The sequence below is a fragment of the Phyllopteryx taeniolatus genome, chromosome 1, assembly GCF_024500385.1.
Source record: "Phyllopteryx taeniolatus isolate TA_2022b chromosome 1, UOR_Ptae_1.2, whole genome shotgun sequence".
Lineage (NCBI taxonomy): Eukaryota > Metazoa > Chordata > Actinopteri > Syngnathiformes > Syngnathidae > Phyllopteryx > Phyllopteryx taeniolatus.
In genome coordinates this window covers 41,978,494-41,991,121 of record NC_084502.1, presented here as the reverse complement: position 1 = coordinate 41,991,121, position 12,628 = coordinate 41,978,494, and the positions used below count along the sequence as shown (strand labels likewise).

General features: G+C 43.7%; 1 protein-coding gene across 2 annotated transcripts in view; it reads left to right on the top strand.

Moving 5' to 3' along the window:
* Window positions 1-12,628, top strand: part of abcc4 (ATP binding cassette subfamily C member 4 (PEL blood group)) — a 56,923-nt gene that overhangs the window by 43,754 nt on the left and 541 nt on the right. For both annotated transcript variants that reach the window (XM_061796421.1, XM_061796431.1), the window contains 10 exons: window positions 3,916-3,995; window positions 7,838-7,988; window positions 8,074-8,193; window positions 8,269-8,379; window positions 8,466-8,566; window positions 9,074-9,265; window positions 9,349-9,504; window positions 9,692-9,781; window positions 9,926-10,098; window positions 12,469-12,574. In XM_061796421.1, coding sequence (XP_061652405.1) covers window positions 3,916-3,995; window positions 7,838-7,988; window positions 8,074-8,193; window positions 8,269-8,379; window positions 8,466-8,566; window positions 9,074-9,265; window positions 9,349-9,504; window positions 9,692-9,781; window positions 9,926-10,098; window positions 12,469-12,574 — 1,280 coding nt within the window. The remainder of the gene's footprint in view (window positions 1-3,915; window positions 3,996-7,837; window positions 7,989-8,073; window positions 8,194-8,268; window positions 8,380-8,465; window positions 8,567-9,073; window positions 9,266-9,348; window positions 9,505-9,691; window positions 9,782-9,925; window positions 10,099-12,468; window positions 12,575-12,628) is intronic.

Here is a 12,628-nt window from a genome sequence, read left to right as displayed (position 1 = left end):
CTATACTTATGTTTGCGCCAAGTGGTTCACATCAGGGCGGCACGGTGGACGACTGGTTAGAGCGTCTGCCTCACAGTTCTGAGGACCGGGGTTCAATCCCCGGCCCCGCTTTTATGGAGTTTGCATGTTCTCCCCGTGCCTGCGTGGGTTTTCTCCGGGCGCTCCGGTTTCCTCCCACATCCCAAAAACATGCATGCAGGTTAATTGAAGACTCTAAATTGCCCGTAGGTGTGAATGTGAGTGCGGTTGTTTGTTTCTATGTGCCCTGCGATTGGCTGGCCACCAGTTCAGGGTGTACCCCGCCTCCTGCCCGATGATAGCTGGGATAGGTTCCCGCACTCCCGCGACCCTAGTGAGGACAAGCGGCTCAGAAAATGGATGGATGGATGGGTTCATATCAGTTTGTAGTAATCAGGCCTAACCTTCCTTTTGTTCTGCAGAAGTGGAAGCGGGATGTAGGCCACCAGTCAAAAGTCGGACACTCATTGAATGCGAAACCATCTTCAAACGTATTTGCTGTCAGACCTTTTTATTTCATATTTATCACACTTAAGTCTTTCAGATCATCGAGACAATTTGAATGTCTCGCGAAGCCAATATGACTATCTCAAGAAAATATTAAATGCATTTTTTGAATGATTATTTTATTTTGGAGGAGAAAAAAATCCAAGCCTATCTGGCTCTATGTGATAAGCAAACACTCTCCTCCTCCTGCCCTCTGCTTTATTAATTCATGAGTGAACTGTGATTTTAACCTATATTTGGAAAGCTATGTTAAATTTCACTGGCCACACCCAGGCTTGATCACTGGCAGATTTGGTGAATCAAGAAATCACTTGAATAGTACCTGTCCTACAAGGTCTCAAAGAGAACGGCATCATGCCACGAGCCAAAGAAATTTAAAGAACAAATGAGAAAGAAAGTGATTGAAATCTACCATATCAGTCTTGAAAAGGTTACAAAGACATTTCCAAGGCTTTTCAACTTAGGTGAACCACAGTCCGAGGTATTATCCCCAAATAGAGAAAACTGGGAACAGTGGGTGAACATGCACTCAGCCTAAATTACTCCAAGAGTGTGAGAATGACTCATAAAGGAGGTCTCACACACACACAAAAAAAAATAAAACATTTCAAAAAATGCAGTGTTCATGACAGAACCGTCAGAAAGAAACTTGGAAAACATGTCTTCCATGGGAGAGTTCCAAAGCAAAAACCAGTGTTGACAAAAAAAGAACACATAGGCTCATCTCACATTTGTGAAGAAACATCTTGATGATTCCCAAGATTCACGAAGAAATATTCTGTGGCCTGACGAGACAAGTTTTACTTTTTGGAAGGTGTGCAGCATGAAAATAATCTTGCATTTGATAAAAAATAACTTGCCAACAGTCAGTAATGGTGGTGGCAGTGTCGATAGTCTTGGGCTGCTTGCTTCTAAAGAACCTGGATGACCGGAAGGCGCTGGATGCAAAAAGCAGAAGGCACATTCTGCATCAATTTATCGATTTAACTGCTGTATATCTGCCATATAATCACTTCGAAATGGCAGATGTGGTTTGTAAAGGGGTTCTAGCATTATCAAGAAATTTTTTAAAATCTTTGTCCTCTGACCTTTCGTGGAACAAGGAATTCTGCGGTCGACAAGAAAAAACTGCAGGCGACCATTTTGGCCATCAGTCTGTGACCTCATTCGCCAGCTCTTGGGTTAAACAGCACAGCAAAGTGAAACGTACCTGCAAGTCCACCTCTGAATGGATGTAAAAAAATAAAACGTAAGGTTTTGGAGTGCCCAAGTCAAAGTCCTGACTTAAATCTAATTGAAATGCGGTGGTATGATCTTAAACACTGTTCATGCTCCAAAAGCGTCCAGTATGATAATGAGTTAAAACACTATTTTGTGACAAAGTGTGGGACAAAATTCCTCCCCAGCGATGCAAAAAACTTGTCACCAGCTATCACAAACATGCTAAGAGTGGCACAATGGGTTATTAGGTTCAGTGGGGCAATTAGACAGGTTCAGATTTGTTTTACCCTAACTATCCATCCATCCATTTTCTGAGCCGCTTTTCCTCACTAGGGTCGCGGGCGTGCTGGAGCCTATCCCAGCTGTCATCGGGCAGGAGGCGGGGTACACCCTGAACTGGTTGCCAGCCAATCGCAGGGCACATAGGAACAAACAATCATTCGCACTCACAGTCATGCCTACGGGCAATTTAGAGTCTCCAATTCATGCATGTTTTTGGGATGTGGGAGGAAACCGGAGTGCCCGGAGAAAACCCACGCAGGCACGGGGAGAACATGCAAACTCCACACAGGCGGGGCCGGGGATTGAACCCGGGTCCTCAGCACTGTGAGGCTGACGCTCTAACCAGTCGTCCACCGTGCCGCCTTACCCTAACTAATAAAATAATAATTTAGAAACTGCATTTCATATTTATTTGTCTTTTTAAGATATTCAAATTTGTTTGATGATCTGAAACAGTCTGAAAATAGTGTGAGAAATAAACAAAATAATCAGAAATGGGGCAATACTTTTCCACGCCACTGTAAATACAGTATCGTGACAAAGTGGGAGATGCTAGCAAATTCAACAAAGAAGAGAAATACAATATAGTAAACGGTAACAAAAGAAAACATACTTCTCATGGAAACTTTTCTTGTTGGGAATGCACCTATTAATTTCTCTGAGAAAGGGACTTTGATATTATCGCATTCTATTCCCTCTGTTGTATGATGAATCTCTGTTGACCAAACATACTGTGAGGTCTTGCTCCATTCTTTAGGTACTGTACCACTACATTTGGTACCCCAACAAAGGGGTGCCAAATAGTATTACAGCCCTTCTCAGTTATTGTAATGTATAAATCTGGACAAGGCATATGCAAAAAAAAAAACTAACAACTTACGCTAAGTTGATGATAGTTGAGTCAACTTTTGTATAAGATTGTCTGTGGTTAGCACATCTGCCTCACAGTTCTGAGGACTATGGTTCAGATCCAGCTTTCCTGTGTGGAGTTTGCATGTTCTCACGCAGGCACCTGTGTGGGTTTTCTCCAGGTACTCCAGTTTCCTCCCATATCCCAAAAACAAGTATGCTCGGTTTATTGAAGACTGTAAATTGCCCGTAGGTGTGAATGTGAGTGCGAATGGTTGTTTGGTTGTTTGTTTGTATGTGCCCTCCAATTGGCTGGCGACCAGTTCAGGGTGTACCCCGCCGCTCGCCCGCAGTTAGCTGGGATAGGCTCCGGCATACCCACAGCCCCACGGCAGTACGGAAAATGGATGGATGGATGGACGATTGTCTATGAGACCACGATGGAGTCTGTGATTTGTGATTGGATGATTGAGTCGGTGGGGGCGCCAGTGGAAGGAGGAAGAGGATTGTGAGTGTGTCTGTGTTTTAAAGGCTGATGGTGGAGAGAAATGTTAGTTGGATGATGTTTTTGGGGCGACATTAAACATTCATTTTCACAATAAAGAGGTTATTGATTGACCACAGCTCGTCTTCATCGTTTAAGCAGGCGCTACAGTATATTGTCTGTCTTTTCATCATTACAGGAGGGCGTTTGGTGAATTCGCTGACAGCTGTGGCAATTTAAGGGGGTTAGTCAGGTATTGTTAGTGGATGCCTCTTTAGATGGGTGTGCATTTATTATATTTGAAGATAGACTTGCATAATTTACAAGTGATCGAGCTACCAATTTCATATTTAGTAAAACCCACCACTTGTTGATTTCAGCAAAATGTTCATGTTGTTAATTCCAAAACACATTTTAATAAATTTCAGGCTATAACCATCATTGCGGAGTGGTAAAGTCTAAAGTGTGCGCGTCGACTAGTCAGTTTAGCCCCTTATATAACTGAATTGTACTGCTTAGTGTAAATGGGGCTTTTGTGTCTTTTTTTATCTCAGGCAGAGTTTTAAACCGGTTTTCGAAGGACATTGGCCAGCTGGATTCCATTATGCCGTGGACCTTTGTTGACTTCATTCAGGTAGGAAATGAGGAGTCACTGATCAAGTTAACGAAGTGATGGCTACAAACTCATCCTTATGCCAGTTTCAGCTACATAGAGAAAAAAAGCCCTGATAAAATAACTACTTCTCCTCAAAATATATTAATATAAAACATAAGAGACAGAATCTTTTTTCTTAAGTCACCCATTCTTGGGACATGTGACCCTTTTCTGGTGAAGTTACAGACTCCCTGCATCACTGACAACTGTGGGAGAATTTAATCATTTGTTTTTTTGGGGGGAGAGGAGAGAAAATCACCTGCATACTATAAAAAGGTTTTAACTATATGAATTCCCTTGGAAGTTACCATGAGATAGCTTTACTATGGTATCAAAGAAGACATTTGCGTAGCTAATGATTGTCAATGTAAATTAACCTTGTTGATATGTTACTTACTTTTTGTTGGTTGGTAGCAGTGCTGAGGAGCTATATTTTACTTGCAAGCATCCATGTCAGGTGTAAATGACCCATAAACACACCTATTTAAAAAAACAGGGAAGGGAGCAGGAAAACCTGTCTACCTTCCAAAACATGGAGCAAGCTGAAGCTACAGAAGGACCTATGCAACTCAGATGACAGCAACACAGTAAAAACACACTGGGAACACTTGCGCTGTACTATTGTAAGATAGTCATTAGTGTTGTTGGGGGGAAAAAAATAAAATAAAAATATCTGCCTACTGCAGCACAACTTCAACAGAATGCTACAAGCAACAGCCAGCAAAATATTTTTTTATAGTCTTTGACTGATTGGCCTCACAGCAGGCTTTAACACTGCCATTTTTATTTACCGTATTTTCACGACCATAAGGCGCACTTAAAGATTTTTCCAAAATGGATGGGGCGCCTTACATTGCGGCGCGCCTTATATGTGCACAAATCTATAAATGTTGTTGTGTGATGAGCGCGCCGCTTGACTGACTGGGAGCATTTCCTGCCGACACGCTGCTTATACAGAGGAAAAGCGGACAGCTGATGACCGTTAAAGGGGGAAGGGTGCGCGAGAAGGACGACGCTAAAGGCACGCCCCCAGTAGGTATATAGCGCCGGTATGTGCATTGTGCAAAACAACATCGGTTTGGCTAAGGACCCCCGAAAATGACTGCGGTCAAGCCAGCCTCCACTCGTAAAGTAGCAATCAAGCCAGCCGCCCCTAATTTTGTTCATAGTAGGCATTACGGTAATAAGTCGCCAACTTGCGGCGAAAGCCACCTTCAAAATAAAAGCTTCCCAATAATACGGACGTCAATGCTCTTCGGTTAAGGAATGCAACCAGCAAGGTTAATTTGAATCTTGAGATGCATTAAAAAATTTAGTTTATTAGTTTTCGGAGACTTTTATTTGGAAATACAAAATCAGATCTTCATCAAAATACTTTTAGTGGAGTCCTTGGTGGTCTGCCGCACAGATCTGGACTTGCGATACCAATGGGATTATGTTGGGGTGAATTTGGCTCAGTAGGTAGAACAGGTTTGAATCCCTGCTACGAATGTCCGCATGTCGAAGTGTCCTTGGGCAAGACACTGAACCCTAATTTGCTCTCAGTGGGCCTGGCAGCACCTCGCATGGCAGCAGTCGCCCATTGGTTTATGAATCTGTGTGTGAATGTGAGGCTTTGTAAAGCGCGTTGGGCACTGTGATGATGTAGATAAAGTGTTATATAAGTGCAGTCCATTTACCATTTACTTTTCCTAAGATATCAAATAAACTACACTTTTTAATGTATCTCAATATTCAAATTAACTTTGCTGGTTGCATTCCTTAACCGAAGAGCACTGACGTCCGTATTATTGGGAAGCTTTTATTTTGAAGGTGGCTTTCGCCGGGGGTTGGCGACCTATTACCGTAATGCCTAGTATGAACAAAATGAGGGGCGGCTGGCTTGACCACAGTCGAAAACTGCACCTACGAAGAGACACGCTTACGAAGCACAGTTTAAACTGCAAGCTATCAGTTACGCAGAGGAACATGGGAATCGAGCAGCCCCGAGAGAATTCAAGATCAACAAATCCATGGTTCGCAAGTGGAGGAAGCAGGAAAACGAGCTTTGCCAAGTCAAGAAGACGAAGCTGAATTTCCGTGGAAACAAGGCGAGGTGGCCCGAGTTAGAAGACCAACTCGAGCAATGGATTAATGAGCAAAGAACAGCCGGGAGAAGTGTCTCTACAGTCAAATGAACTCTGAGCTTGCCATCATTCCGGGAGGCCTGACGAAGGAACTCCAACCGCTGGACATCGGTGTAAATAGGGCGTTCAAAGTGAAGTTGCGAGCGGCGTGGGAGCGATGGATGACAGATGGGGAATACAGCTTTACTAAGACTAGGAGACAGCGCCAGGTGCGAGTTATGCCACAATTTGTGAATGGATTGTGGATGCTTGGGCTAACGTGTCTGCTTGCACTGTTGTTCGAGCTTTCGTAAAAGCCGGCATCATTTCTGAGGAGCCGCACAGCAACGAGACTGACTCGCACCTGCCGTGTTTGATTGAGAACTTGCCCAACTGTTCATTTCGGATACAGAAGATGAGGACTTTGATCGATTTGTGGATGAGGATTGATCAAAAAATAACGTCAGTACATTGTTAAACACTTCAATAAAGTGCAACCGAACTCAATTTTGCTCCCGCTGCCTTTTTAAAAACATTGTTTTAGCGTGCAAGCATGCTACCGTATGTTTTAAGCTAGCGTATGTTTTATCATGCCTGCCCCCAATAATACGGTGCGCCTTATGTATGTGTTAAATACAGAAATAGACCCTGTAACCGAGACTGCGCCTTTTAATAGGGTGCGCCTTATGGTCGTGAAAATACGGTATTTATTTTTGCATCAGGTAGCTACTGTTGGTGATCATTTATATGCACACAGCCACCAATAAATGATGTCACACAACAACGTGTTACCTTTGACAATTCCACATACCTGTTATTGTCTGCAGGATAGGTGTTCCATAATCGGAGTTAGTTTTAATCCTAACAACAACAACTATTCTGTAGGCCCTGTAATGTTTTTAAAGAATAGGTGCAAAAGACCTAACTTTGGAGGAGTCACACGGGCTTTGCCAGTCTGAGGTGATTTGCATATCTGTTGTTGACCAATACTGGCCACTCATGCCAGAGTAGCATCTGCTCCATTTGCACACTGATTGAGGAGTATCTGCAACATTTGCACAATCAACATTGTCCCACCTAATCGTACTACTCGCTTGAAGTCTCGGCGCCCTTTGCACAATGGTCAATGCACCGGACTATTGCAATATCAGTCTTTCGAAGTGCTACAGGAGTCTGCATCTTTTTGCACAATTGTCAAAAAAAAAAAAAATGTACCGGCATTACCAGATAACTAGCAACCCTTTATTGCTCAGTGACTGTTCTTTGTCAATGTCTTTATGTCTCAAAAGTGTTCTGTCAATTGACTGTCTGTTGTCGTACTAGAGCGGCTCCAACGACCGGAGACAAATTCCTTGTGTGTTTTTTGGACATACTTGGCAAATAAAGATGATTCTGATTCTGATTAAGGTCTTCAGTTGCCCATTTTTACGCAATATGTGCTGAACAATAAATAAAGTAGCCGGCTAAACTGGACCACCAGAAAATGACACCCTTTTAGTAATAAAAGATCAAAAACTATTTGTCATTGGGATTTTCTAAGCTATTTGTCAATCTGTGTTTTAGAAAGACCAAAAATGCCTTCATAATTAATTACTCACCCCTAATACACTTAAGTTCCCTTTCACCCAAACCAACTGAATTTCAAGCATGTAGATGTACACTAATTCATATTTGTTTGTAAAAAGCCATTAAGTACGTGTTATTTTCTGTCCTCAGGTTTTTCTGCAAATCCTCGGGGTCGTTGCTGTGGCGGCGGGCGTCATCCCCTGGATTCTCCTTCCTGTGCTCCCCCTACTCATTGTCTTCCTCTTTCTCCGGCGCTACTTTCTGCAGACCTCCAGAGACATCAAACGTCTTGAGTCCACAAGTGAGTGTCCCGACACAGAGTCAAAACTAGTGCATACTCGTGTGTCTGAATAATTGTTTTAATTTTCTGCCCTCCTCTCCTGCAGCTCGGAGTCCAGTTTTCTCGCACCTATCTTCCTCTCTGCAGGGCCTGTGGACGATCCGAGCCTTCAGAGCGGAGGGCCGCTTCCAAAAGGCCTTTGACGACCATCAGGATCTGCACACAGGTTGTTTGAAGAGAATCAGTTTTTGTTTGCTGATGGAACAAAAAATGACTATTCTGACCTGTGCTCCTGAAACAGCGGCATGGTTCCTTTTCCTGAGCACATCTCGCTGGCTTGCCTTACGTCTTGATGGCATGTGCTCCATCTTTGTGACAGTCACTACATTTGGCTGCCTGCTCCTCCGAAACCGTAAGGAAGTCATGTACAATTATGCAGAATTAGTATTGTGTGAGACACTCAGATAAAAGGGTTTGGAAATGCTTGTATCCTTTCAGAGTTGGATGCCGGCTCTGTGGGTTTGGCTTTGAGCTATGCGATCACTCTGATGGGCATGTTCCAGTGGGGGGTCCGGCAGAGCGCTGAGATGGAGAACATGGTATGAGACTAAGTTGGAAAATTACAAGAATAAAGGGAAATAAATTAAGAATTGAAAGTTGCCTCAGGGAAGTGAGTTGTAGAAAATATATTTTAGCATAATCCCGACTAAAACAACCAGATTTCATGCAAGTGCAGTGGTACCTAGATTTACAAGTGCCCCAATTTATGAATTATTTGAGTTAAGAGCTGTTGCTTGTTTTGTTTTTTTGTTTTTCAAAATTTGATGTACGCGTAAGCTTCAGATACACCGCCGTTCGAGTGAAGTGGAAACATTTTTTATGCAAGGAGAACTACCTATTTTGCATGGATTTCTGCTGCTATAATTGTCCAGCGTAGCTTCCAATGGAAATTTACCTGAAACCTTCTGGAAGTTTTTCCGAAATTTTCCACCCCTTTGCAGCCCTATATAATAGAGTGAAATGTATACTTTTAAGTCTTTCAGTAAATTGAGATTATGGTTCCTTGAGTTGGTCTAGATATGAATATGTGGTCAACCTGTCAACAGATGACATCAGTGGAGAGGGTGGTGGAGTACACTGAACTGGACAGTGAAGCCGCCTGGGAAACCCAAAAGCGACCTCCTCCTGGTTGGCCCAGCAAAGGTCGAGTGACCTTTGATGGGGTCAGCTTTTCCTATAGCACTGATGGTCCCAAAGTTTTGCACAACTTGAAAGTGACATTCCAACCCAAAGAGAAGGTCAGAGATGTTATTGTCAGGGGGGCTACAACACAGTCATTGATGGCTGTAAAAGCTGATGTGATGGTCATTCCTGATGTCAGGTGGGCATCGTGGGTCGGACAGGCGCTGGAAAAAGCTCCCTGGTGTCGGCCCTGTTCCGCCTGGCCGAACCCCAAGGAAACATCTACATCGACGGTGTGTTGACTTCTGAGCTGGGCCTTCATGACATACGTCAGAGGATGTCTATCATTCCTCAGGTAGATGAGAGCCGACCTCCTCGATTGAATCAGATTGAGGTTGACTGTTTATGGCTGTGAATTAGTGTCTACTTGGAAGCTTTGTGCTGGCTGTCGGTGAATCAACATGCCCATTTTGCACATGCACTGATTCACAAACCTCTGGATTATCTTTTTTTGTTGTTGTTGTTCCTCCATTCTCTTGCAGGACCCGGTGCTGTTCACAGGTTCCATGAGAAAGAACCTAGACCCTTTCAGCCAGCATTCTGATGAGGAGCTGTGGAATGCTCTAAAAGAGGTAGCATGCTTGCAAGCAGACACAGTTGTGTACTGTAGAACATCACGTGACAAAACAGCACATTTTGAAAATGATTCTCTAGTACTACAACCGCAAACAACGCTTGGACTTGAGAATTGCACGATTCCTCTGTGTGGCCTGCAGGTTCAGCTGAAGGGCGTGGTCGAAGAGCTTCCTGGAAAACTGGAAACCGTTCTGGCTGAGTCTGGCTCCAACTTCAGCGTGGGCCAGAGGCAGCTGGTGTGTCTGGCCAGAGCCATCCTGAGGAAGAACCGCATCCTCATTATTGATGAGGCCACTGCCAACGTGGACCCCAGGTAGTGAACTTTTTGAACGACTTTTCATTAAGAGTCCACTTGTATTGGACTGGGCTTTGGCACAATTACTCCCTTTAGCATGTTTCACTTAATAATACAACACTGTATTACAACAACTCTATGATACAATTTGGCAGGTATTGTCCACCTTTTTCAAGCTTGCTGGGGCCACGAAAGTGTAACACGGTTGATTGGCATGTTCACACCGCCAAGTGTATCCTTCCCCAAACTTTAAGAAAAAACCACTGACAGTCTTTGATTTGGGAATTTGTTCTCCAGCGACTACAGTGTGTAACGTTTGATGCATAGCACTTCCAACTGTGACCACACAGGAGAGTTGTAGCACTGACAGCTAGAGACACGTTTCCACCAAGTGATACAACTATTGGTGCCAATTCAATTTGGCATGGTATGGTTTGTATCAGTTAAACCTGAACAGGCTTGCATTTTGTGGAGGCAGAATGACAATATCGGCATCCATCCAAGAATTCGGTTTCTAGACCGCCTCATTAAGTTCAGAGGTGAGCTGGAGCCTATCACAGCTTACTTTGGACGAGAGGTCCTTTTTAAAGTGGATCAAAAAGTGAACCAATTGAAAGGGAGGTATTTGTGTTCTCACATTGCAAAGTCAGGCAGCACGGCTTAAAATGAGGTTAACATTTCTGCCCCACAGTTCTGAGGTTTATGGTTTGAATCTCTCTCTCTCTCTCTCTCTCTCTTCACACTTTGTCCTCCTCACACTTGAGTCTTTTATGCTGCGTTTACACCGGAAGCGAACTGGAACACTCACAAAATGTGATTACATATAAAGCCAATATAGCTGGGATGGGCTCCAGCCAGCCCACGACCCCAGTGAGGATAAGCGGTAAAGAAAATGGATGGATGGATATAAAGTCAATGCAGTTTGCGTGAATAAGCGCAAATCCATGTCAGGTGACAGGAGTGGGTCGAGCATGCAAACATTCGTTCCTTCGCCCTTTCGATCGGAGTAACAGGCCGATTGTTTTTGTGTGTGTACCGGGCTTTAAGTAATGAACGTGTTCAATATTTAGGACCAAAACTCTTCGTGTGTGTGGGGAACGGCAACTTCTCCCCCGAGTCATGACACCGTGAATTGTGACGTGGAAAAGAATATAGCCAATCAAGAAGCGCCCTGACTCATCCATCCATCCATTTTCTGAGCCGCTTCTCCTCACTAGGGTCGCGGGCGTGCTGGAGCCTATCCCAGCTGTCATCGGGCAGGAGGCGGGGTACGCCCTGAACTGGTTGCCAGCCAATCGCAGGGCACATACAAGCAAACAACCATTCGCACTCACATTCGACGAAAAAAAAAAAAAGTTAAATAAAACAAGCATGTCTTTCCCGAAGTCGTTTTTTATATAAAAGTGGGTTGCCCAGAGGGCAAGAAGTATTTTCCAAAGCAAGTCGTTTTTTGAGGTGATCGCCATTTTACAAGGCCCCGGTGACCTTCGGGAAACATCGGCGCCTATCCGGAAGTGTTTCTTCTTTGTGAGATCAATGTGTGGTCACGTGAGATTTCTTGATTGGTGGTGGAACAGAATCTTAATGTGTGTGGTGCTCTATGATGATATCATCGGTGCGCACCACACACGACGACCAAAACAGTCAACTGCCAGGCTTTTTCCTCTTTATGTGTGGGGTCTGTCACAGATAATCTTTCTGAGATTTGAAAAATCCTTAGGTGCGTACCAGGCCGAGGGTTTGAATTTTAACAAATGGCCCATATTTCACAAACAAGTTCTGTATATGTATTTTTTGCTCAAGAAAATGAAACTGACAGTCATTTGAAATAATGTGAATCCGTTTTGGAGCAATCAGTAAGTAACTAATTGTCTTGGGAACGCCCCTTTTTCATTGCTAAAATGAATACACTGCTGGAGACCATTTCACCGCATTGGCAGTGGGGATAAAGGAATTTACTACACTACTGTATAAAGTGGCAGTATGTCATATTTTTTATGTATTTTCGCTGTCGGGGGAATCCCCCCCACCTCCAAAATGACAACTTTTCAGGAAATACAAAACTACACTTTACTTGAGTTTCCAAACACTGCTTTGTTCAGGTTTGTATTACACGTGTATCTTATATTGCCATCATACCATTGCACACTCAAATCAACACAACAGCACCCCAAAATTATGTTCAATCGCCAATTTAATATGCTAAAGATTTGGTAATATGCTGTCGTTGATTAAAATGGTCTGACCATGGTGCGGCTACAAAGTCAGCTCCTCTCACACAACACCACCACCATACAAAAAGGCTTTAACTTCACAAAAGCAAACGGTTGTGTTTTCCCAAACTCTTTTTCGCTTTCCTTTAACCCCCATTGCACGTGTTGTTTGCAGGACAGATGAACTGATCCAGAGAACTATCCGAGAGAAGTTCCAGGAATGCACTGTGCTCACCATCGCTCATCGCCTCAACACCATCATAGACAGCGATCGCATCCTGGTCCTGCCTCTTTCCACATTCAGTCGATGCATACATACGTATGTCTCACAAGGA